The 26,414-nt window shown below is 46.1% G+C and overlaps 1 protein-coding gene across 2 annotated transcripts; it reads left to right on the top strand.

Moving 5' to 3' along the window:
* Nucleotides 1–1,356: 1,356 nt before the first annotated feature.
* stau1 (staufen double-stranded RNA binding protein 1) lies at nucleotides 1,357–26,078 on the top strand. 2 transcript variants are annotated; one of them, XM_078946740.1, is made up of 15 exons: nucleotides 1,357–1,559; nucleotides 3,761–4,048; nucleotides 6,536–6,657; nucleotides 6,753–6,897; nucleotides 7,005–7,161; nucleotides 7,244–7,418; nucleotides 7,502–7,597; nucleotides 7,713–7,925; nucleotides 8,007–8,150; nucleotides 12,376–12,522; nucleotides 12,595–12,670; nucleotides 12,879–13,198; nucleotides 13,282–13,404; nucleotides 18,185–18,264; nucleotides 25,422–26,078. In XM_078946740.1, the coding sequence occupies exons 2-15, from the start codon at nucleotides 3,856–3,858 to the stop codon at nucleotides 25,507–25,509; spliced, it is 2,079 nt and encodes a 692-aa protein (XP_078802866.1). In that variant the 5' UTR covers nucleotides 1,357–1,559; nucleotides 3,761–3,855; the 3' UTR covers nucleotides 25,510–26,078. The 2 variants fall into 2 exon arrangements, with proteins under 2 accessions (XP_078802866.1, XP_078802865.1); XM_078946739.1 differs by having other exon boundaries at nucleotides 1,360–1,559; nucleotides 7,002–7,161.
* Nucleotides 26,079–26,414: the final 336 nt, after the last annotated feature.

Below are 26,414 nucleotides of genomic sequence, written 5' to 3'. Positions count from 1 at the left end.
CTGCCAGTCCAGTAGTACAGTTCCCGACTGCAGAGACGTGTCAGCCAAGACACTCCCACAGCATCCAGAGACTTGAGGTACTCAGGGCGGACTTCATCCACTCCCGGGGCCTTGCCCCCGAAGAGCTCGTTGACTACCTCAGTGACTTCAGCCCGGGTAAAGACAGCCTCACCCCAAAGTCCTCATTCTCTGCTTCTTCAAAAGAAGGCGTGTCAGTGGGATTGAGGAGATCCTCGAAGTCAACAGACCACCACCTGCACTGAAAATGGTGCCTGTAGAGAACTGCTTTCCCCTCCTGAGGCGCCGGATGGTTTGCCAGAATTTTTTTCGAGGCCAACCGATAGTCCTTCTCCATTGCCTCCTCCGAGGACCGAGTTTTTGCCTCCGCAACAGTCCGGGCCGCAGCTTGCTTAGACTGCCGACACCTGTCAGCTGCCTCTGGAGTCCTGCAAGCCAGCCAGGCCTGGTAGGACTCTTTTTTTTCAGATTGACAGCATCCCTTACTTCTGGTGTCCACCACCGGGTTCGGGGGTTACTGCTGCGACAGACACCAGAGACCTTGCGACCACAGCTCCAAGCAGCAGCAGAGACGATGGAAGTGGAAAACTCCTGGTCCACTCTAACTCAATGTCCCCAACCTCCCTCTGTACCTGTTTGAAGTTCTCCCGGATGTGGGAGTTAAAGACTTCCATGATGGAGGGCTCAGCCAGACGTTCCCAGCAGACCCTCACAGTATGTTTGGGTCTTCCAAGTCTTTGCGGCCTCATTCCCCACCAGCGAATCCAACTCACCACCAGGTAGTGATTGGTGGACAGCTCTGTCCTTCTCTTCACCCGAGTGTCCTAGACACAGGTCTAGGACCAGGGCCAGGTGTATTGATGGACACCCTTGTGCTCGAACATGGTGCTCGTTATGGACAAACTATGACGAGCATAGAAGTCTAAAAACAAAACACTTCTCGAGTTCAGATCAGGGGGGGGGGGGGGGGGGGCATTCCTACCAATCACACCCCTCCAGGTGCCACTGTAATAGCCCACGTGGGCATTGAAGTCCCCCAGGAGGACAATAGAGTCCCCCGTTAGTGGCACTTTCCAGTACCCTTCGAGAGCCACCAAGAAGGTCTGGTACTCCGAACTGCTGTTCGGCCCGTAAGCCGAAACCACAGTTATAACAACGAATCCTGTTGCCAAAATAGGAAACTATTTTTCCCACTTCACCCTCTTTTTCATTTTAGCCCTTGTGCTATCTTAGATGCCCCCACCCTTGCATTGACGTCTCATTCCTTTCATGACAAAGGTGGATATTGTCATCCTTTACCAAGAAAGCGGTTTCGTTTGGAATTCTTAGTACTTCCGGTTTGATGGTGTCACTTCCTGTGACAAATCAAGACGGTCCCCTTCTCTTTAGTGTTTGCCCTGTCCACCCAGTGTTCACCTCTCCGCTGCCTCCATTTCGATAGTAAACAATACACAGTTATACATGCACGTGCTTCAATAACACAAAGCACGACAACAAATACGTGTCTCATTGAGTAAAACTTGAAGTTACGCAGCGACAAGGTGAGGCTTCTGTTGTGCTATCACGGCTAGCTAGTTAGCTAGTAGTTTAACTATAAACCCGCCTTTAAAGTTTAAAACAGTCGTCACTATCTTGCTAAATATTATTTACCAAATATTTATACAAACAAGTGGTAAGTTTAGACGTGTTGTGCACATTTGACAACCTTGTATTTGAATGTAATGCTTGTTTCGTGGCTGCTTAATGCTAATTACTAGCCGGCGTCCTGATTCCTTGAGTAGTGATGTAGTGACGCTGCTTCATAATTCACATGGATGTTTAGGATTGGTGAATTGAAGCTAATCAAATGTAGGAGACATTCTGGTTTGTTTAATTGGAGCCGTTTTAATAGAATGCATGTGATTCTTGTTATGGACTGGACGGACTTTCTTAAGGTGTCACAACCTGGTGGTGTTTGCTGCCTTTACGTCCCGCAGACCAGACGTAGATAACTGAGTGTAGTAGATTACTGAACACAGCTTTAAGACATGTTGTTACAAGCCGCGACTCTAATGTCTGAAGAAAAGTCTTAGAATTGTCCATTGGTCGCCTATGGCTTCATTATTCAAAGTATCCAGCATTAATATAATTCTTTTATGATAATAATAATAATCCATTTTATTTAAAGCGCCTTTCAAGAAACCCAAGGACACTTTACAAAGCAAAGGTTAAAAATAGACATCCTTTGGAGGAGGATGGAGTGAGAAATGGAATCAAAGGCTGCACTCAGGTCAAGGAGGATGAGGATGGTGAGGAGGCCAGAGTCAGCTGCAATGAGAAGATCATTGGTGATCTTGAGCAAGGCAGTTTCAGTGCTGTGGGAGAGGCGGAAACCGAACTGAATAGGTTAGAGAAGATTATTGTGTTTCAGATGATCATAACGTTGAGAGGTGACTATTTTCTCTAGAATTTTGGAAATGAAGGGAAGGTTAGAAATTGGACGGAGATTATTGAATAAGTTGGGATCTGAACCAGGTTTTTTGATGTTTGGATGTTGGGAGGGATCGAGATAACAGGTGGTAGGTTTGGATTTATTGATAAGAGAGGAAATTTCCTCGTGGTCAGGCAGTTGAAATTTTCTTTTGTTCAGTGTAGTTGTCAGCACGCCAGCCTTCCTTTGTTTGCTTCATTGACTTCTTCATGTTGGAGGGTGCTTTTAAGAATTGCACAACATAATTCAAAAAGTTTTTTTATTTACATCAGTTAAGAATCATTTTATGTTTTAAAAATGTAATATAATTGCTTTAAAATGAAATATCAGAGCTGTGAGCACAAATATGCTGCTTCAATGTCATCAATCAAAAGACTCTTGTTGGTCAAAAACTGCGAGGAGCTAAATTATATGGAATTCTGAATGTCCATTATTTAAGGACATAGATTTACATAACGAATACAAAAATATTGAGTGACCTGCACAGTTGTCCCATTGCTCTGGTCTTAAGACATTTGGAAAACGGTTGTTTAAAGGGTGAGATAGAATATCCTGCTTATGGCAGAAGCCTTGTTTTAAATTGTTTTTCACACCTTTTTGTTGATCCAATGCATCACTATGAAGCACAGTGATGCATTCATTACACGTCTGTTGATCATGAATTGCTTTGTGACGTGTGATAAGTGTTGGCCGAATGAGAAACTGCAATACAACAGCAATCCCATCCGGTTTATCAGTGGATGCATTTAGATGTCAGTCAGATACACATCAGCTCCCTTAGATAACCTGTTTTCCTGTATTATTAAGCAGAAATCATCTTGATCAAAGTAGAGGGTTAGGAAAATCAAGTTCACAAAGATAGATTTTTTGCTGGTAACTGGAACAAAACCCTGTTAATGTTGTTCCCATCAGTTTACCCTAAGACAACTGCAGACATTCAGTTCTGTTCTCTCAGCAGGAGAGCAGCTAGACAAGTGAAAAGTTTACACTAAATTCAGGTTTAGTGCTGGTCAACACACCCATCAAGGAAATGATTGGTGCACTGACTGTGTTAGTACACACAGATGTGGCATTGTTTAGTTTAGTTTAGTTTGCTATTTTTGTACTGCTAAAAAGAAACAAGGATGTTAATTAATTTATTTGTGTTTTTTTAGCTTATTGGTCCTCTCTGACATCAGCTTTTTTGTTTTCATTTTATTTATTTTTTAAAGGCTGATTGTCCGCTGGCATCAGTCTGTAATGATTCATTTACCTTCATTCTGTCTCTTTCAGACTCATTTTGCATTCAGCCCTCTAAAATTTGCAAGCCCTGCCATACTGCTGTAACTCTCCTATTGACCTGAGGCTGCTAAGTGAGATCAATTAGAATGTCTCAGCTCCAGTTTCAGTGTCCACCGAGCACAATACCTGCTGCTTCTGCCCCGCTGCAGCTGGGGCATCCCCAGCCTGGCTATAGCATCCCCTTTGCTGCAGGAGCTCTGCCATCAGAGAGCGCCAGCCAACCAATCAGGACTTCTGCTCTTCCAGCAGGCTCAGTCACTCCCTATATCACCGCCACAGGTGGGTTTTGTTCGTTTCCTATTTCTTTTGGGTGTGGATTTGAGTTTACTTGGATTATTTTGATACATTCTAAAATACTGTACAGAGTGTACATTATGTGTACTTGGGCTGAAGTGGTGGACACTCAGGGGTTAGTTTCACTGTTAAGAAGGCTCTGGTTCAAATCCCAGCTGGGTCCTTTCTGTGTGGGGTTTGCACGTTGTGCATGTGTGTGTGAGGCACACCAGCTGCCTCCCACATTCCAATGTTTCTGGACTGCTTCATAGGCTAACTGGTCCTTAAACAGGCTTATTTGACCCTTAGGTATGTATTTGTATGTGTGTAGTTGTATTTTTCTGTGTGGCCCATTGATTGTACAGTCGTTGCACAAAATCTTTAGAATGACATCAATGTTGGAAATTGAAAAAGTTGCTACTTACGTTTTTATAATAGCAATCTGCATAAACTCCAGAATGTTATGAAGAGTGATCAGATGAATTACATAATTATTCTTTGCCATGAAAATTAGAACTGCGTTTCATTGCTGTCATTAAAGGACCTGCTAAGATCATTTCAGTCATCGTCTCGTTAGCTTAGGTGAGAATGTTGACGAGCTCAAGGCTGGAGATCACGATGTCAGGCTGATTTACATATTAAAAGGAGAGTGATGCTTGAAATCATTCGTCGATTTGTAACCAGTGACCTGCAGAGAAACGCGTTCAGCCATCATTGCGTTTCATAAAAAGGGCTTCACAGGCAACTAAGATTGGACCTTAATCAACAATTGACAGGATCATCAAGAACTTCAAGGAAAGAGGTTAAGTTCTTAAGAGACTTCAGGGCGTCCAGGAAGGTCCAGCAAGTGCCAGGAGGGTCTCCTAAAGAGGTTTCAGGATCAGAGGTCCACCAGTGCAGAGCTGCTCATGAACGGCAGCAGGCAGGTGTGAGCACATCTGCATCACAGTGAGGCTTTTGGAAGATGGGCTGGTGTCAAGAAGGGCAGCAAAGAAGCCACTTCTCTCCAAATAAACATCAGGGACAGATTGATCCTCTGCAAAAAGTACAGCGAATGGACTGCTGAGGACTAGGGCAAAGTCAGATTCTCTTTTTGGTTGTTTGGGGCATCTGGAAAAAGGCTTGTCCGGAGAAGAAAAGGTGAGCGCTACCAGCAGTCCTGTGTTTTGCAATAGTAAAGCATCCTGAGACCACCCATGGGTGGGGTTGCTTCTCATCCAAGGGAGTGGGCTCACTCACAATTAAAGCCAGAAACACATCCATGAATACAGAATAGTACCCTCCAACAGCAACTTCTTCCAACAATCCAACAACAGTTTGTTGACCAACAAGACATTTCCAGAACCATGGAGCACTTAGTGATAACTAAGTGGCTCAGGGACCAAAACGTTGACACTTTGGTTCCATGGCCTGTAAACTCCCCAGATTCTAATCCCATTGAGAACATGTGGTCAGTTCTCAAGAGGTAAGTGGACAAAAAAAAAACCACCCATTCTGAAAGAATGGGTTGCTGTCAGTCAGGATTCGGCCCAGAAGTTGATTGAGAGCATGCCTAGTCGAATTGCAGAGGTCCTAAAAAAGAAGGGCCAATACTGCAAATACTGACTATTTGAATTAATGTCATGGGATTGTCGATATAAGCCATTGAAACGTATGAAGTACTTGGAATTATATGTCAGTAAATCACAAAAACAACTGAAAAAAGATCTAAAAGCAATTTAGCAGCAAACTTTGTTAAAATTAATATTTGTGTCATTCTCAAAACTTTTGGCCAGGACTGAGTGACTCCTTCCCCTTGTGTTCCAAATGGAAAGTACCCGCTGGGTTCAAAAAGGCAAAATCCCACAGACGTCTATAGAGAAATAAACCGCTATTCTTCAGTCATTCTTTTGGTCAGAATAAACATTCTGGATTTGATACATTTTTTAAAATATTCTTGCTAATCCTGATTTTTATCTGATTTATTCTGTAGTTCAAGTCATAAAAGTTATAAACTGACCAATCAGAAACCTCAATAAAAGTATGTGGTCTCATGTTGAACTTTCCAAACATTTGTTTGAGAGATTTTCACTGGCCAACTTTTAAGTGGTAGGTAGGGTGTGGCTTTCCAACAACCAACCCCTGATTGGCGAGAGTTGTTATCATAGAAACATTGACTCAAACCGATCAGTCTAATCATTGCTTACTGACATTTTCTGGTTTCTTCATGTGTATGGCGTAAACATGGCAACTGAATTGACTACATTTGGTTGTAGCCATTTTCCATGGGTGACATCACACTCACTCACTCCAATTCTCATATACAGTCCATGTAGGGTGTACCTTGCCTTTGCCTCCAGTAACCCCATGACCCGGAGAGGGATTGAGCAGGTTTAGAAAATCAATGGACTCAAGTTTTCAGATGGGTTTTGATTTTTGCTGAGGCTTTTTTCGGAACAGTTTATAACCATGTCTGCTGCTGGCAAGTTGTAAGACGATTGGGTCTTGTTTCAGTGTCTAACATGGCAAAACCTAAAGAGAAGACCCCTATGTGTTTGGTGAACGAGTTAGCCCGTTTCAACAAGATCCAGCCCGAGTATAAGCTGCTCTCTGACCAAGGACCAGCTCACTCCAAGGTACATGGAGCATGCATAGAAAAAATATGCATTCTTTTCTCTATCTACAGTAGGGCCCTTTACTTTACTTTCTACTGACGGATGATCTTTCTTAGAATTTTTCAGTGAGGCTTACGCTGGGAGATCAGTATTGGGATGCTGAGGGGACCAGTATAAAAAAAGCCCAGCATTCCGCTGCTTCATCTGCCCTTGCTGAAACAACACTTCCAAAGCCCACCGCCAGATCACCCCGCAACACAGGCAAGAGCCACTGGCGTTTGCCAAAGTCCCACTTGTATCTAACACCTTTCAGTGAAAAGGCGTTTTAACATGGGTGGATTTCTTTTTTTTTTTTGTTTGTCTAGCAGTAGATGGCAACACACATACCATGGAACTGAATGCACTTTGTATGAAGCTTGGTAAAAAGCCTTTTTATAAACCCATTGATCCATATCCAGTGATGAGACCACCAAACTTCAACTACAGCGTTCGTGCTCCAGGGCCGTACCAGCGCTCTATGCAACAGTGAATGAGAAAAACCTTTAGTCCTCTTTTTTCGTTTGTTTTTTTCCTCTGTGAGAGCAAAAAAAACGTTTTTTGTGCCCAGGTACTACTATCCATTTCCTCCATTGGGACCAATGATTTACCACATGGAGCTTTCCATTGGAAGTCAGCAGTTCATTGGGAAAGGACGCACACGTCAGTTGGCCAAAAACGACGCTGCCGCTAAAGCCTTGAAAACATTCCTGAAGGAGCCACTGCTGCAGCAGATGCCACCCGTGGTTGGAACCGAAATGCACATGTGGCATAAATTCATGCTAAACAGGTTTCTTTCAGGCTTCCTGAATGGTTTCATTTTTGACAGATGAATGGAGATCCTGAAGAGGAGAACCTCAACAAATCTGAAATCAGTCAAGCGTTTGAAATTGCTCTTAAACGAAACCTACCTGTCAACTTTGAGGTTTGAAATTTTTAAATTTGCCACCCAATATTTTTATTTGTGGGACCATTTTTGATTACATTCTCTCAATGTTTTTTTGTTCATTGAATTAATACAAAGGGGTTTATTTTTGCAGGTTTTAAAAGAAGAGGGCCCTCCACACATGAAAATGTTTCGAGTGCGTGTTACAGTCGGGGAGTTCATCGGAGAAGGGGAAGGAAAAAGTAAAAAGATCGCCAAAAAGCTGGCAGCTGCTGCTGTGCTGGGAGAGTTGAAGAAATTGCCCCATATACCAAGTGTGGAAAAGACGCTGCCACGCATCAAAAAGAAAACCAAATCTATTATCAAGGTCAGGCTCCTCACAACGTGAGATTTGATCAGTCAAATGTGCCCTAATGAAACATAAGTTGGTAATGATCAATGCCTACAGCTGCAGACCAGCCCAGAGTACGGCCAGGGAATGAACCCCATCAGCCGCTTGGCCCAGATTCAACAGGCCAAAAAGGAGAAAGAGCCCGAGTACACCTTAGTGACTGAGAGGGGTCTGCCACGGCGCAGGGAGTTCGTCATGCAGGTCAGTCAGCTTTGATGGTGGTATGATGAGCATCATTTCAGTTGCTCCTCCATAATCATAGGCTTTTGCTTCTAAAAGGAACTTGCAGCAAACAAAATTTGCAAGTAGACAGCTTGACAATTAGGTCCATACAGTCAGGACCATAAATATTTGGACAGAGACACATTATTTCTAATTTAGTTTCTGTACATTACCACAGTGAATTGTAAATAAAACAACTCAGATGCCATTGAAGTGCAGACTTTCAGCTTTTATTCCATGGGTTGAACAAAAAGATTGCATAAAAATGTGAAAAACTAAAGCATTTTTTAAACACAATCTCTTCATTTCATGGGCTGGTAAGTAATTGGATAAATGAAATAAGTGAAAACCAAATGGTCATTCCTAATATTTGGTTGAAAAGCCTTTGTTTGTTCTCAATGACAGCCTGAAGTCTTGAACTCATGGACATCACCAGATGCTGGGTTTTCTCCTTCTGAATGCTCTGCCAGGCCTTTACTGCAGCGGCAAACAGTTGCTGTTTGTTTGTGGGCCTTTCTGTCTGAAGTTTAGTCTTCAACAAGTGAAATGCTGCTCAATTGGGTTAAGATCAGGTGACTGACTTGGCCATTCAAGAATATTCCACTTCTTTGCTTTAATAAACTCCTGAGTTGCTTTGGCTGGATGTTTTGGGTCGTTGTCCATCTGGATTATGAAACGCCGTCCAATCAGTTTGGCTGCATTCACCTGGATCTGTGCAGACAGTCTGTCTCTGAACACCTCAGAATTCATTGGGCTGCTTCTGTCCTGTGTTATCAATAAACACTAGTGTCCCAGTGCCACTAGCAGCCATGCAGGCCCAGACCATCACACTGCCTCCACCGTGTTTTACTGATGATGTAGTGTGCTTTGGATCAGGAGCTTCTCCACGCCTTCTCCATACTTTTCTCTTGCCATCATTCTGGTAGAGGTTGCTTTTGGTTTCATCTGTCCAAAGAATGTTTTTCCAGAACTGTGCTTGCTTTTTTAGATGCTTTTTAGCAAAGTCCAATCTAGCCTTCCTATTCTTGAGGCTGATGAGTGGCTTGTATCTTGCAGTGTTCCCTCTGGATCTACTTTCATGCAGTCTTCTTTTGATGGTAGACTTGGATATTGATCCGCCTACCTCCTGGAGAGTGTTGTTCACTTGGTTGGCTGTTGTGAACGGGTTCTTCTTCACCATGGAAATGATTCTGCCATCATCCACCACTGTTGTCTTCCGTGGACGTCCGGGTCTTTTTGCGTTGCTGGGTTCACCAGAGCTTTCTTTCTTTCTTTCTTTCTCAGGATGTACCACACTGTTGATTCTGCCCCTCCTAATACTGTAGCAATTTCTAGCACGTTTTTTCTTCTGTTTTCTCAGCTTAATGATGGCTCCTTTCACCTGCATGGAGAGCTCCTTTGATCGCATGTTGTCTGTTCACAGCAAAATCTTCCAAATGCAGCACGAGTCCTCTAATCAACTCCAGGCCTTTTATCTGCTTCACTCATAATGACATAACAAGGGAATTTCCCACACCTGCCCATGCAATAGCATGGAAGTCATTTGTCCAATTATTTACAAGCCAGTGAAATGAAGGGATTGTGTTTCTTCTTCCTCTTTTGGCTTTTCCCATCAGGGGTCGCCACAGCGAACAAGTCGCATGGTAAACTTGGCAATGTTTTACGCCGGATGCCCTTCCTGACGCAACCTTCTCAAAGCAACCGGGCTTGGGACCGGCACAGAGGTAGAGAAGGGAACAGGGAGCAGCCCGGATTCGAACCCTGGATTCACGGACGGAAGGCGCCGCAAACCAGCCCGAGCTAAACCGGCTCCCCAAATGAAGGGATTGTGTTTAAAAAATGTTTTAGTTTTTCACATTTTTATGCAATCTTTTTGTTCAACCCATGGAATAAAAGCTGTAAGTCTGAGGGCCTAGTGAGGGGTCCATGGGGCAGTCAATGGCATCTGAGTTGTTTGATTTAAAATTCACTCTGGTAATGTCCAGAAACTAAATTAGAAAGAATGTGTCTCTGTCCAAATATTTATGGTCCTGACTGTAAATAATGGGGCAGAGACACAATTCCAATATTTTTGGCTCCATACACCACCACAATGGATTTGAAATGAAGCGAACAAGATGTGCTTTAACTGCAGACTGTCAGCTTTAATTTGAGGGTTTTTACATCCAGATCAGTTGAGTGGTGTAGGAATTACAACAGTTAGCATATGTGCCCCCCACTTGTTAAGGAACCAAAAGTGATGGGACAGAATAATAATCTTAAATCAAACGTTCGCTTTCTTAATATTTGGTTGCAAATCTTTTGCAGTCAATTCCATCCTGAAGTCTGGAGCGCATAAACATCAGCAGATGCTGGGTTTCATCCCTGGTGATGCTCTGCCAGGTCTCCAATGCAACTGTCTTCAGTTCCTGCTTGTTCTTGGGGCATTTTCCCTTCAGTTTTGTCTTCAGCGAGTGAAACCCATACTCAATAGAATTCAGGTCAGGTGATTGACTTGGCCATTGCATAACATTCCACTTCTTTCCCTTAAGAAAGTCTTTGGTTGCTGTTGCAGTATGCTTTGGGTCACAGTTGCTTTCCGTGGTCTTTCGGGTCGTTTGGCGCTGCTGAGCTCCACAGTGTGTTCCTTCTTTTCATGAATGTTCCAACGTCGTTTTGGCCACGCCTAATATTTAAGCTATCTCTATGATGGCTTTCTTTGTTTTTTCAGCCTAATGGTGGCTTGCTTCACGGAAAGTGACAGCTCTTTGGATTTCATCTTGAGAATTGACAGCAAAAGAGTCCAAATGTATACATCACACTTCAAAAACCTTTTATCTGCTCATTGTAATTGGGATAATGAGGGAATAACACACACCTGGCCATGGAACAGCTGAGATGCCAATTGTCCAATCACTTTTGGTTCCTTAACAAGTGGGGGGCACATATGCAAAATGTTGTAATTCCTACACCGCTCACCTGATCTGGATGTAGAAACCCTCAAATCAAAGCTGACAGTCTGCAGTTAAAGCACATCTTGTTCGTTTCATTTCAAATCCATTGTGGTGGTGTATGGAGCCAAAAATATTGGAATTGTGTCTCTGTCCCATTATTTACAGACCTGACTGTATTTTTTACAAGCAGTATAGATATTTTAAGGCTGTAAAACTCCTCACTACTCACTTTTACAAACTTTTCTCAGACAGATATGATCATTTTCACACTTTAGTGTTAATCTGTCAAAGTTCAAACCTTTGTAGAAAATGCATTCTGTACTATACAGCAGTGGTCCTCAACCGTTTTCAGGCCACAAACCGCTTCAATGTCGGATAATGTTTTCATGGAGTGGTCTGGACGAAGCTGAAGTCTGCATCTGTCTTCTTTTCTTTTAGCCTCCTGTTTTCCTTAACTTGTGAGGGTAAAGTTTATCTTCATTCTCTGTAAAATATCTGCAGCTGTTCTAAACTTTATCTGTACTCTAGATTTCATGCAGGAACTATTAAAATGTGATAAAAGATTTTCCCTTAATCCATAACTTCCAAAATGGTAGCTAAAAAAAATAGATAATTTCAAAAAGTGGTCGCTAAAACAAGTATTTTCTAAATGTAATAAATGTGAAACCAGCGTTTGAACAACTTTATTAGCAGCATCCTTGTAATATTAGACAGTCGGATGCTGAATATTTTGCATTATTAATATGGTTTGTAGGAACAGCTGTGGCCATTAATCCATACTAGGAGTAAAGACTCCTGCTTTTTCTCTGTTGAAAGCAGCCTTGATTTTGAGGTCAAAGGCTTTTCCTTCTGTTTTCTGCTGAAAAAAACTTTCCAAATGTGTTTGTTTTAACATTGCCAGCTTGGGGGTTTCCGTTTAGTGGTTGGCGCAGCCGCTTTAAGAAAGCATGTGACCGAGCGGCTAATCATATGTGATCCAGTAGTTTTTCAAAATAAAACTTTCTCTGCGCCCCCACACAAACTGTCTCCCGGAGCAGTTCTGCAGCCCAGGGGACAGGGACCACTGCTGTGCAGCAGACACAGCACGAAGGAGATTGAATGACAATGGCCAATCAGAATGCAGGAAAAAATGTGGGAAAAACCATGGGAAGTTGCACTAAAAAATCAGCAAAGTTGCTAGATCCAGGGACCACAGTGCTACATATCAGTGCCACTATGGTATTGTTTTATCTGAGATGCTACTGCTTTACTACCTGCACACTGCGCTCCAGGTGAGTGTGTGTGGCCAGACTGCAGAGGGAATGGGACCAAGTAAGAAGGTAGCCAAGAGGAACGCAGCGGAGAAAATGCTGGAGCTCCTGGGATTTAAAGTGCCTCAGCCTCAACCTCCCAAACCCGCATTGAAGACGGACGAAAAGGTCTGGTTCCTTTCATAAGCAATTCCCCCACAAACAGCATAGATATGTTTTATTCTGGTCTTTGTATTCTAGACCCCAGTGAGAAAACCTGGCGATGGGCGCAAAGTGACCTTCTATGAACCCAGCTGTGTAGAGGATGTGGCGTTGAGTAAGTCTCTGGTAAAAATGGACCTTAAGGACCCACTTTGATGAAAAGCGTCTTTTTACCATGGTCTCATAGCATTTTTCTGATGACTGAGGACAAAGACCACTGGGGAATGCTTTTACAATAGATCAAGAGATGATCAGAGTGTGTCTTTTAGCATATTTCAATTTTGTAAGCATCATGTCACAAATGTTACAAATTCTGTTCTCAGGTCCCAAAGAGGAGGACTACCGCCTGCCTTATCTCAGCCACCAGCAGCTGCCTGCAGGGATCTTGCCCATGGTGCCAGAGGTTGCTCAAGCGGTTGGAGCTTGCCAAGGGCCCCATGCTAAGGATTACAGCCGAGCCATGCCCAACCCAGGCAAAGCCACAATCACTGCCATGATTGCAAACGAGCTGCTTTATGCAGGGGCCTCTTTGACTGCTGAGACTATCCTAAAGAATAAAAATAATCTTTACAAACTGCCCCATGGACCCCTCACTAGGCCCTCAGAACAGCTCAGCTATCTTGCCTCAGTGCAAGGTCTGCAGGTAATTATCCATGTGGTCAGATCACTGAGGCTGGGTAGGTTTGTCTGGCTTTGAGGTTATTACTGTTCATCATTTGTTTACAGGTGGAATACAAAGATTTTCCAAAAAACAACAAGAATGAGTTTGTGTCACTGATAAACTGCTCCTCCCTGCCTCCACTGATCAGTCACGGGATTGGAAAAGACGTAGAGTCCTGTCATGATATGGTTCGTATGAAAAACAAATCCATCTGGTCTTCATCCTTATTAGATCTAATGTGAGAGCAGGTGCTGGTGAAAAGGAGAGGCAACCTTTCACTAGATCACATGATTCTTTAATGATCTTTGTTGACAGACGCTGCTTGGTAAATGTGTTGTTTGTTTCCAACGATTGTCCTTAATTTCAGGAGTTGAGTCAGAGCGTGTGGATCCTCCTGATCTTTTTCTTTCCTGAAATATCAATATACAGTGGTGGACATAATTGTTGGTACCCCTCAGTTAAAGAAAGAAAGTCCACAATGCTCACTGAAATGACTTGAAACGTTCAAAAGCAACAATAAATTAAAATTTATTGAAAATTAAATAATCCTACTCAGCTATTACTTTTGAGTTGTTGATTGACAGAATTATTTAAAAAAGCAAACTAAAGAAATAGGGCTGGACAAAAATGATGGTACCTCCATAAAAGACTGAGAACTAATTGCCCAGGGGGTCATGATGAACTCAGGTATGTCCTTTAATTGACATCACAGCTGTTTTCAAACCCAGAATCAGTCAGTCTGCCTATTTAAAGGGAGTCAAATAGTCACGTTGCTGTTTGGTGAAAAGGTGTGAACCACACTGAACATGGACTACAGAAAGCCAAGGAGAGAATTGTCCCAGGACATTAGAAACACAATTATAGACAAACATGGTAAAGGTAAAGGCTATAAAACCATCTCTAAGCAGCTTGAAGTTCCTGTGACCACAGTGGCACATATTATTCAGAAGTTTAAGACACACAGGACAGTAGCCAACATCCCTGGACGTGGCCGGAAGAGGAAAATTGATGACAAATGGAGGAGACGGATAGTTGGAACTGTATCCAAAGAGCCCAGAACAGCCTCCAAAGACATTAAAGGTGAACTCCTACATCAAGGTACATCAGTGTCAGATCGCACCATTCGTGGTTGTTTGAGCCAGAGTGGACTTCATGGGAGACGACCAAGGAGGACACCACTGTAGAAAGGAAATCATCAAAAAGCCAGACTGGAATTAGCAAAAATGCATGTTGACAAGCCACAAAGCTTCTGGGAAAATGTCCTTTGGACAGATGAGACAAAGCTGGAGCTTTTTGGTAAGGCACATCAGCTCTATGTTGGTAGACACAAAAATGAAGCATCCAACCAAAAGAACACTGTCCCTACTGTGAAACATGGAGGAGGCTCAGTTCTGTTTTGGGGCTGCTTTGCTGCATCTGCCACAGGGTGTCTTGAAGTTGTACAAGGTCAAATGAAATCTCCAGATGATCAAGGCATTCTGGGTAGAAATGTGCTGCCTAGTGTCAGAAAGCTTGGTCTCAGTCTCAGGTCATGGGTCTTCCAACAGGACAAAGATCCAAAACACACAGCCAAAAACCCCAAGAATGGCTCAGAGAAAAGCGTTGGACTATTCTGAAGTGGCCTTCTATGAGCCCAGATCTGAATCCCATTGAACATCTGTGGAAGGAACTGAAACATGCCATTTGGAGAAGACACCCATCAAACCTGAGACAACTGGAGCAGTTTGCTCATGAGGAGGGGGCCAAAATACCTGTGGACAGGGGGAGAAGGCTCATTGACAAATACAGAAACCGTTTAATTGCTGTGATTGCCTCAAAAGATTGTGCAACAAAATATTAAGTTATGGGTACCATCATCTATGTCCAGCCCTATTTCATTAGTTTGTTTTTTTCAAATAATTCTGTTAATCAACAACTCAGAAGTAATGGCTGATTTTGATTTTTTAATTTTCAATAAATCTTAATTTATTGTTAATTTTGAACATTTCAAGTCATTTCAGTGAGCATTGTGGACTTTCTATCTTTAACTGAAGGGTAACAACTATTTTGTCCACAAATGTATTTGATCCTGTTTAAATTCAACTTCAGCAAATAAAACTGGTTCTGCTCCAGTCTTCCCTCTCAAGCTGCCTTCCAAACACCAGAAATAAAAGCTAATCTGGAATTTCATCAAGTCAAATTCCGTTTTTAAAACCACTCCATTTATGAATATGTTTATTTCACATTTTAGCGGGAGCAGATATTCATTCATTTGTTAGACTTTAAAGTAGCCTTTCATTTTTTCAAAGGCACATTTCAGTTCATCAGAGGCAGCGGTTGAGTTGATGACATTTTTAGGAATTGAATATTTTTGGGGGGTAATATTAGATAGATGACTTTATTAATCCCACAATGGGGAAATTTCATTTCTGTGGCAGCAACACGACATTCAGAAATAATCTATATAATATAACATCAATAAAGGACACCACAAATGACATTTATATTAGATAATTAAAAATATTACTAAAATTATTATGAAAAATTATTATTAAAAATGAGATTCTTATTAAATAAAGAAATAAATATTAAATAAATACAGCTGAAAAAGTGTAAAAAACATGCGGTCTGCAAAACATGTAAACTGTAAAAAAACATTACAAATTTTTTTCAAAATACAGAAATAACTAATGAAGTTCACACCAATACAAAAACAAACAACTGTTCAGGAACAAAAAACAATTTAAAATTGAAAAACAACAACTACAACAAAAAGTAAATGAATCAATGACTAAACAGAAAAACACCCCTGGGACCGTGGAGTGTCACTTTGACACGGTGTTGTACAGTCTGATGGCTGTGGGGAGGAATGACCTGCGGTAGCGCTCCTTCTTACACTGAGGGTGCAACAGTCTTGTGCTGAAGGAGCTGGTCAGCGCCTCTACAGTTTTGTGCAGGGGGTGGGAGGGGTTATCCATGATGGATGTCAGCTTAGCTAACATCCTCCTGTCCGCCACCTCCTCGATGGACTCAAGTGTGCAGCCCAGGACAGAGCCGGCCTTCCTAACCAGTTTGTTAAGCCTCTTCAAGTCTCTGCCTGAACTGCCCCCCGCCCAGCACACAACTCCATAAAGGACCACTGAGGCCACCACAGTGTCGTAAAAGGTCCTCAGCAGCTGTCTGCACACGCCAAAGGACCTCAGTCTCCTCAGCAGGTGAAGGCGACTCTGGCCCCTCCTGTACAGAGCATCCGTATTATTGGTCCAGTCCAGTCTGTTGTTCAGGTGAACACCCAGATATTTAAATGTGTCCACGACCTCAATGTCTGAACCCTGGATGTTCACCGGTGACTGTGATGGTGAGGACCTCTTGAAGTCCAGGATCAGCTCCTTTGTCTTGCTGGTGTTAAGCAGCAGGTGGTTAACTTCACACCAGCTAACAAAGTCAGAGATGACTCCCCTGTACTCCTGCTCATCCCCCCCCTGATACACAGCCCACAATGGCACTGTCGTCTGAGAACTTCTGCAGATGACAGTGGTGGGAGTCGTAGGTGAAGTCTGATGTGTACAGGGTGAACAGGAATGGGGAGAGCACAGTCCCTTGAGGTGCCCCCGTGCTGCAGACCACCACATCAGACACACAGTCACGCAGCCTCACAAACTGTGGCCTGTCTGTGAGGTAGTTGATGGTCCAAGCAACCAGATGTTGGTCCACACCTGCAACCTCCAGCTTCCTCCTCAGCAGTGATGGCTGAATTGTGTTGAAAGCACTGGAGAAATCATAAAACATGACTCTCACAGTGCTCCCAGGGGCCTCCAGGTGAGACAGGGCCCGATGCTGCAGGTAGATGATGGCGTCATCCACCCCGATGCCTGGTCGATATGCAAACTGCAGCGGGTCCAGTGCTGAGCTCACCTGAGTGCGGAGATGGCTGAGGATGATCCTCTCCATAGCCTTCATCAGGTGGGAAGTCAAGGCGACAGGTCTGAAGTGGTTCGGTTCCGTAGGACGAGGTACCTTTGGAACCGGAACCAGGCAGGAAGTCCTCCAGAGGACTGGTACCTTCTCCAGTCTGAGGCTCATATTAAATCTGAACAGCATCACCACACAGAGCTGGTCTGCACACTCCCTGAGGAGCCTGGAGGTGATGCTGTCAGGGCCTGTTGCCTTCCTGGCCTTTGTTCTCCTTAACTCCATCCTAACCTGATTCAGGGTGAGGCAGAGGGGGGTTGGAGGGTGGGTGGGCGGTGGCTGGTCTGGTGCTGTGAGTCGTTGGGGGGGGTCCCTTTGCTTCTGTTGGAAGAAGGGGAGAGTGGACTGTTTGGTGCTGAGGTGGTAACAGCTGCAGCTGGGAGGAGACGCCTGAGCTGGAAAGGTGTGAAGAGGGGGCCGTGTGGGTGGAGACTGTGGGCTGGGCAGAATCAAATCTGTTAAAGAACAGGTTCAGTTCATTTGCCCAGGCTTGGTCACCTGTGACCTGGCGACCATTTCCAGCCTCAGCATGTCCTGAGATGTGTTTTAGACCCCTCCACACATCACGGATGTTGTTCTGTTCCAGGCGCTGCTCCAGCTTCTTCCTGTAGCGTCTTTGCACTTCCTGATCTTATATTTCAGGTCCCTCTGTACTCTGCGTAGCTCCTCCTTGCCCCCAGAGAGAAAAGCACTCTTCTTTTCATTTAGGAGGGTCTTCAGCTCAGGAGTGACCCAGGGCTTATTGTTGGAAAAACACTGCACTGATTTTGTTTGCACTGTGCTTTCCACACAAAAATTCACATAAACTGTGTTTTCCACACAAAAATTCACAATTATTGGCAACAATAATTGTTTTTTTATTGTGCCTGAATTGTTTTTTTAAAAAATGTACAGTTGAAACATCATGTCTGTGGATCAAACAACAAAATAATACTAAATAACAAATAACTTTCAGTGCTTTTGGTGGAAGGAAGATGTTTGGAACTAATAGAAAAATGTGTTTCATGAATTCTTTAGGCTGCTCTGAACATTCTGAAGATGCTCTCTGAGTTCGACCAGCAGTCAAGTGAAAAAGTAGGAAATGGGCCAACAGGGGGGTAAGCTTTTCAAATTATACTGCTCTTTTTTGAATTTATGATGGTAATAAAACCCTTTTTCCTTTAATTTGGTTATTTTATTTTTTCAAGTCCTTGTTTTCCGTATTCATAAATTTGTCTTCTAAACTCCTCTAAAAATATCCTTTTGGGAAAAAGTAAATCGTTTAATGGTCTGAGACACATAATGTCAGAGAAGGACCATGTTTAATTCATGAAAAAGGACATTTCTGGTTGTTCTGGCACAAAGGATCCAAAAGAGTTTTTAAAATTTCACTCCAATCATCGCCATTCCCTCTGGTCTTTTAATTCAATTTAAAATAAAAAACAGTGTCGTTATCTTGGACAAAGTTTCTGCAGGGCAGCAGTAGTTCATTAGAATTTTCTTTTTTTTTTATTTATTTATTTATTTATTTTTTTAACTTGTCCTGTCCAACAGCTAGGCAGACAGATGAGAGCTGAAGGCCTCTTGTGTTGGACATATTTTACTTTAACAAGAGGGGTTATTAATCTTCAGACAAACCAAAGGTATGTCTGAATAAACCCCTTTTGTAATTGAGGCCAAACTTTATTAATTTCAATCCTGTTTGAAAATCTTTGGTGTTGGACCGGACGGAAAAGGAAAGAGGGGAAGAAGAGAGAGGGACGTTAGAGAGAGGGGGGGGTAGGAGGGTGATAATAGGAGGGGAAGGGGGGATAAGACCATGAAGCAGCATAAAGCAACAAGTTTACTGGTTGTTAATCATTATGGTAAGGTTCAAATGTAGTACAAAAAGGGCGGGGCCTATCCACACACACACTCAAATGTTATAAACACACCTGCTAGCTGCAAAAATGTCCACCTGTCGACATGTACATAAAACAGATAGTGTTCACGAACGCATACCTATGCCTTTAAACCAACTAGTGTGACATCTTTCATTCATTCAATCATGCAAACTATAAGTGCAAAGGTGAGCTAACACCTGTGCTCAGGTGAGTGTTTATGTTCTTCTAAAATGGATGGTGGAACGTGACAAGAAGGAGGGAGAGTGCCCAGCCATCCCCACCCCAAGACCCCCACCGCAGCAGCAGCGGCAGCCGGAATCCCCCCAACGCCACACGGGAACCGGCAGGGAACAACCGCCGCCCGGGCGACCAAGCCCGCCACCCAGGCCAGGGCCAGCAGGACCGCCGCAAGGCCCCCAGAGCCAGAGAGCAGGGAGGCACGGAGGGAAAGAGAGCGCTGCCCCAGCCCAACCAGGAGAGCAGCCCCCCCGCCGCGCCGGGAGCGCCCAACGCAGGGCCCCACCACAGCCCCAGACGAGCACCCCACCACCACCCAGGAGTTCCGGGCATCCCCCCGCTCCCACCCCAGGTACGAGCCAAGACCCCCCAAGGGAGACCCGCTCCGCACTCCAGGCCACAGTTGGAAATTTGGCGGGGCCCAGCGCTCAGGAGCAGGGACCAGAACCCACCCCCCAGGGACACGAACACCCCCGGCTCAGATGTAATGTGAACCCCCCCACCGCGCGGAGAGAGCACCGCCGGACCCAGGAAGCCGGCACCCTGAGGACACGGCCGCCGTTGCAAAGGGGCCCGTACCCCCCACCAGGGAAGAGGTAGGGGACAGATGGTCCTAGGTCCCACCTTCCTTGCAAAATGTGTGTGCGTGTATGTGTGTTTGAGAGGGTGTGTGTGTGCATGTGTGTGTGTTTATGTTGGGATGTATATATTGAGGGGGGAGGGGTGTGTGTACTAAGGGCGGTGCATTTAAAATTGGCGGGTAGGGCACTAAGGGGACATCTCCTGATTACTCACAGTGACGTCCCCTCACCCTCCCCACCAAGGGGCCCTAAATGTCTAAGGTGCGGTTAAAATTGGCGGGTAGGGTGCTAGGAGGACATCTGCTGCTTGCTGGCAGTGATGTCCAAGCACCCCCCCTACCAAGGGCCCTACATGTCTAAGGTGCAAATAAAACCGAAAGAGGGGGGGCCCACTCCATACGGCAACCATAGGAGGGGGGCCGCTGCCTAGTAACCCCCCCCCAAGGCCCATCGCAGGCTAAACCCCCCACCCCCTCACCCTAATATGAGGTTATATGAGGAAGGGGGTAAGTTGGCGACAGCTGGTAGACTGTCCCCCGGTGGTCAAACAGCTGTCCCCCGCCCACCCCCCAGCAAGGGGGCCAGGCCCACCCAGCCTAGGGGCCCCACCCCCGGAGGCGCCGACACCCCAGGCCCAGCACCACCCACCCCACACAGAGAGAGAGGAGCCAGAAAGCGTCGCCCCCCCCCGGAGCAAGCCCAGGCCCCCACCCCCAAACGCCGGCCCTAGAAGAGCTCTGATCAGGCCTCGACGGGACCGAGGCAGCCAACTGGTCGGGGAAACCGCTGATGGCCTCAGCGGAGACCCCGACCCGTCAACCCCCCTTGCCCCGTACCAATAGTGCCCCCCCCCCCCCCTCCCCCAGAATGACCCCCCACAGGACAGGGCCGACAAGACCCCCACCCCACCCCACCCCAGACCCCGCAGCCGAAGCGGATGACACCCAGAGCGACCGGGGGCCCCAAGAGGGTTGTCCCGTCCCGCCCCAGAGCCAGGGAAGGGCCGATCCCAGCCCCAGGTGTAGATGGACAGCCCATCCGGCGCCGCTGGGCCCCCCCCGAGCAGGGCCCCCCGCCAACCCCCCCAGCACAGGCAAAGGGACCACCCCCCCAAGCCAAGCCAGACCACCACCCCACCCCCCCACCACGCACCCCCACACCCAAGCCCAGAGGACCACGCAGCACCCCAGCCCGCCCCACCCAGGCGCCGTACCCGACCCCCCGACCAACAGAGCCCCCACCAACCCCCCGCCAGGCACCGGAGGCCCCGACCCCCACCCCGGCCCACGGCAGAAGGGCAAGGAGCAACGACGACCAGGCCCCCCCACCCCCTAAGTCATGGAGTTAGCTATGGGAGACCAGAGAGACCGAATTCTTTCAAAGTTACTTAAACCTTGGGCTGACATTTTTTCCAAGCTGATATGATCAAGCAGCAGATTTCTGTGTTGACTTATATTTATATTTTTCTTGCTTTTCCAATTTATTAAAATAGTTTTTTTAGCAATGCAAAGAGTAATGAAAATGATAGAGCCTAATCCTCCTTCTACATCGATGGCACTCATGTCACCAAGCACACAAAGTGACGGTGAAGCTGTGATTGAAACCTTAAGCCAGACTGATAGATCGGCACATACCTGCTGCCAGAGAGCCTGGACAGGCGTGCAGAACCATAGTGCATGCATGTAATTGTCGGGTAGATTACCGTCACAGTGCTGACAAATGTCTGAGTTGCTGAGACCCATCTTGAACATCCTCTGTCCAGTGTACTAAATTCTGTGTAGAGTTTTGAAATGGATTAGCTGCAGATTTGGACTTTTTGTCAGTTTAAAGGTGTTTAGACAAAGTTCTGACCAAAAGCTTTCATCTGTGCTGATGCTCAAATCCGCATCCCATTTTGTTGTCGGAAGTGAAATATTATTATCTAAATTACATAAAAGTTTGTATATTTTGGAGAGAGTTTTATTCATTGAGAAATTGATCAGAGTGGTAACTACATCTGGTAGCTTTAAATCGTTGTCTCTGTATTTAAACTTTTTAGTAATAATTGATTTAAGTTGCTGATATTCCAAGAAGTTATTTATCCCATGTTTGTCTTGAAGTTCCTGGGGAGTTATGAATCTTCTATCAATAATTATGTGCTCTAGTTGTTTTATGCCCCCTGCTTGCCAAGCTGGGAAGTGGATAATTTTTTTGTTTATGAGGATGTCTGGGTTGTTCCAGATGTTGTTCCATTGTTCCAAATGGAAGATCTGATAGATTGATCTTTCCACATAACGCCTCTTCCAAGTCTAACCATGAGTTGGGTGTCTGGATTATTTTTTAACCAGTTCATTAGAATTTTGCCTCCGGGAAAAAATGTCAGCCCAAAGCTCAAGTAACTTTGAAAGAATTCAGTCTCTCTGGTCTCCTGTGGTTGACTCCATGACTTAGGGGGTGGGGGGCTTGGTCGTCGCTGCTCCTTGCCCTTCTGCCGTGGTTTGGGGTGGGGGTCGGGGCCTCCGGTGCCTGGCGGGGGCTGTGGTGGCTCCGTTGGTCGGGGGCCCCAGCCCGCCCCAGCCCGCCCGCCTGGGTGGGGCGGGCTGGGGCGCTGCGTGGTCGTCTGGGCTTGGGTGTGGGGGTGCGTGGTGGGGGGGTGGGGTGGTGGTCTGGCTTGGCTTGGGGGGGGTGGTCCCTTTGCCTGCACTGGGGGGGGTTGGCCTGGGGCCCTGCTCGGGGGGGGGGCCCAGCGGCGCCGGATGGGCTGCCCATCTGCACCTGGGGCTGGGATCGGCCCTTCCCTGGCTCTGGGACGGGACGGGACAACCCTCTCGGGGCCCCCGGTCGCTCTGGGTGTCATCCGCTTCGGCTGCGGGGTCTGGGGTGGGGTGGGGTGGGGGGCTTGTCGGCCCTGTCCTGTGGGGGGTCGTTCTGGGGGGGAGGGAGGGGGCCCATTATTGATACGGGTCGGGGGGGGCTAACGGGTCGGGGTCTCCGCTGAGGCAATCAGTGGTTGCCTCGGCCGGTTGGCCTCCCTGCTCCCGTCAAGGCCTGACCAGAGCCCTTTTAGGGCCGGCGTCTGGGGGTGGGGGCCTGGGCTTGTTCCGGGGGGTCGACGCTTTCTGGCTCCTCTCTCTCTGTGTGGGGTGGGTGGTGCCGGGCCTGGGGTGTCGGCGCCTCCGGGGGTGGGGCCCCTGGGCTGGGTGGCCCTGGCCCCTTTGCTGGGGGGGGGGGCTGGGGGACAGTTGTTTGACCACTGGGGGACAGTCTACCAGCTGTCCCCAACTTACCCCCTTCCTCATATAACCTCATATTAGGGTGAGGGGGTGGGGGGTCTAGCCTGCGATGCGCCTTGGGGGGGGGCTACTTGGCAGTGGCCCCCCTCCTATGGTTGCCGTATGGAGTGGGCCCCCCCTCTTTAGGTTTTATTTGCACCTTAGACATGTAGGGTCCTTGGTAGGGAGGTTCTTGGACATCACTGCAAGCAAGCAGCAGATGTCCTCCTGGCACCCTACCCGCCAATTTTAACCGCACCTTAGACATTTAGGGCCCCTTGGTGGGGAGGGTGAGGGGACATCACTGTGAGTAATCAGGAGATGTCCCCTTAGTGCCCTACTCGCCAATTTTAACTGCACCCCCTTAGTACACACACCCCTCCCCCTTCAATATATACATTCCAACATAAACACACACGTATGCACACACACACCCTCTCAAACACACATACACGCACACACATTTTGCAAGGAAGGTGGGAACTGGGTCCATCTGTCCCCTACCCCTTCCCTGGTGGGGGGTGCGGGCCCCTTGGCGATGGCGGCCGTGTCCCTTGGGTGCCGGCTCCCTGGGCCCGGCGGTGCTCTCTCCCCACAGTGGGGGGGTTCATATTACACCTGGGCCGGGGGTGTTCGTGTCCCTGGGGGTTGGGTCCTGGTCCTTGCCCCTGAGCGCTGGGCCCCGCCAAACTTCCAACATGGCCGAGCCTGGTCGGGCCATATTTATAACACCCCTTGTGGGCCACCCTTTTTTCCCCGGGGTTCCCCCCTCCTGGGGCGGGGGTGGCGGGCCCCTGCCTTGCTCCTCCCTGGACCAACCGTGGGCCGGGTGGGTGGCTGCCTGGAGTGCGGAGCGGGTCTCCCTTGGGGGCTCCTGTCTCGTACCTGGGGTTGGGGCGGGGGGATGCCCGGAACTCCTGGGTGGTGGTGGGGTGCTCGTCTGGGGCTGTGGGCGTCCTTCTCCGGTGGGGCCCTGCGTTGGGCTCTTCCGGCGCGGCGGGGGGGCTGCTTTCCTGGCTGGGCTAGGGCGGCGCTCTCTTTCCCTCCGCGCCTCCCTGCTCTCTGGCTCTGGGGGCCTCGCGGCGGTCCTGCTGGCCCTGGCCTGGGTGGCGGTCTTGGTCGCCCGGGGGGCGGTTGTTCCCTGCCTGTTCCCGTGTGGCGTTGGGGGAATTCCGGCTGCCGCTGCTGCTGCGGCGGGGGTCTGGGTGTGGGGGTGGCTGGGCGCTCCTCCTCCTTCTTTTCACATTCCACCATCCATTTTAGAAGAACATAAACACTCACCTGATCACAGTTGTTTGCTCACCTTTGCACTTATAGTTTGCATGATTGAATGAATGAAAGATGTCACACTAGTTGGTTTAAAGGCATAGGTATGCGTTCGTGAACACTATCTGTTTTGTGTACATGTTGACATGTGAACATTTTTTTTGCAGCTAGCAGGTGTGTTGAAAATATTTGAGTGTGTGTGAACAAGCCCCGCCCTTTTTGTACTACATTTGAACTGTACCGTAACGATAAACAACCAGTAAACCTGTCTGCTCTATGCTGCTTCATGGTCTTATCCCCCCTTCCCCTCCTATTATCACCCTCCTACCCCCCCCTCTCTCTAACGTCCCTCTCTCTTCTTCCCCTCTTTCCTTTTCCGTCCGGTCCAACACCAAAGATTTTCAAACAGGATTGAAATTAATAAAGTTTGGCCTCAATTACAAAAGGGGTTTATTCAGACATACCTTTGGTTTGTCTGAAGATTAAAAACCCCCCTTGTTAAAGTAAAATATGTCCAACACAAGAGGCCCTCAGCTCTCATCTGCCTGCCTAGCTGTTGGACAGGACAAGTTAAAAAAAAATAAATAAATAAAAAAAATAAATAAATAAATAAAAGAATTTTGCCTCCGAGTTGTGGGCAGACCGTTGGTGTGGAGAAACCCTGCCCCCCTTCCCTTCTCTGTTGCTTAGAGCTGAGAGGAGAGAGCTTGTGATCCGCCAAATGTAACTTTTTGTGACAAATGATCTCTTTTTTTTAATCTTTTTTTCATCTGCACCTGATTCACAAGGATTTGAATAAAGAAATACTCAGAAATGCAATTTAAAGTTTAATTTTCATGATTTATGTCCCCCATATTTAGAAAAATGCCACAAAAACATGTTGTAAACACCAAAAAAAAACATTTTCATAAAATCTGTGAGGGGTTTTAGATAGTTGTGAATGAGATTATTGGGGATTTATTCTGGAAGTTATTCACTTTCACAAGAATTGCTCTGCTCTGTTGGTGTAAAAATTAGTTTTTGTGGGGAAATGTCACCGTCTGTCCTTTGTCTTCAGGAGTGTGAAGCAGAAAATGGACGCTGAGTCCTTCATCAAACAGGCAAACTCAAGCACACTGATACAGACGCTGGACAGCAAAGCTTAGATCCGGTTTGGTTGTCTTCAAAAGCACTAGAGAAAACTCAAAACACTGTGTTCTTAGTCTGTTCTAGGCTCTAAACTAAGAAAATCACTGTATTTATTGTAACCAAATGTTCACAGTTGAACAAGATTAATAGAGGGAAACAGGTTTCTTGTTGTTTAATTGTACACATTTTCCTTTTTTGCTTTGCAGTAAACAGTAGCTGCATCCTAGTCTGTCAGTTTGAGCATGTGCTCTGTTGAAAGTAATCTTATTAGCTGTGAATTATCTTTTTATCTTTTTTTTCAGTAGAATGTATTTTTATGTTCTGTTGGAGAATGAGAAACTCTAGTCTGAAATGTTTTTTGTATCTTAATTCCCTCCTGAGGTAGCTGAGTGTCTAGGGTGCAGTTGTTGAACCTCTGTTGATTTTCCTAAAGTGCTTTAACAATCAAGGAAAATGTGTCACTAAACATGAAATGTAATGTTATTATACCATATTGCTTTTTTTGTGTTGCAGACCCCCCCATGTAAATTCACCTAAGCTCCCTGTGATAATTAAAGTTTTGTGCTTACGCGCACAAAAAAACCTGCCGGCATGTCCTTATTTCTTTTTTTTCAAGATTCTTTCCATCCTTCAAGCCACAATTTTTTGATCTTGAAGTTGGTCTTTGGGAAGCTTTTTGTGTTTCCACTGTGTAGATAACTATAAAAATAAAAATGTTAACCAAATGTTAGTAGGTATAAGCCACTGGCAACTGCGTCAGGCAAACTAATCACATCTGTTTCAAAACTCAAGTCAAAACAGCAGTTCAGCAGGTTCAGTCACTAAGCCAGTAAATGCCATCAGTTTACCTACAAATGTCCCTGCTATAGAGTTTCCTTTTTTTTCTTGTAGAACGTTGAGTCATGGTAAAGCTTGGTTTAGC

Source organism: Oryzias latipes, chromosome 5, assembly GCF_053564925.1.
Source record: "Oryzias latipes strain Hd-rR chromosome 5, Olatipes_Hd-rR_3.1".
NCBI classification, from domain to species: domain Eukaryota; kingdom Metazoa; phylum Chordata; class Actinopteri; order Beloniformes; family Adrianichthyidae; genus Oryzias; species Oryzias latipes.
This window is presented reverse-complemented; position numbering and strand designations above follow the sequence as displayed.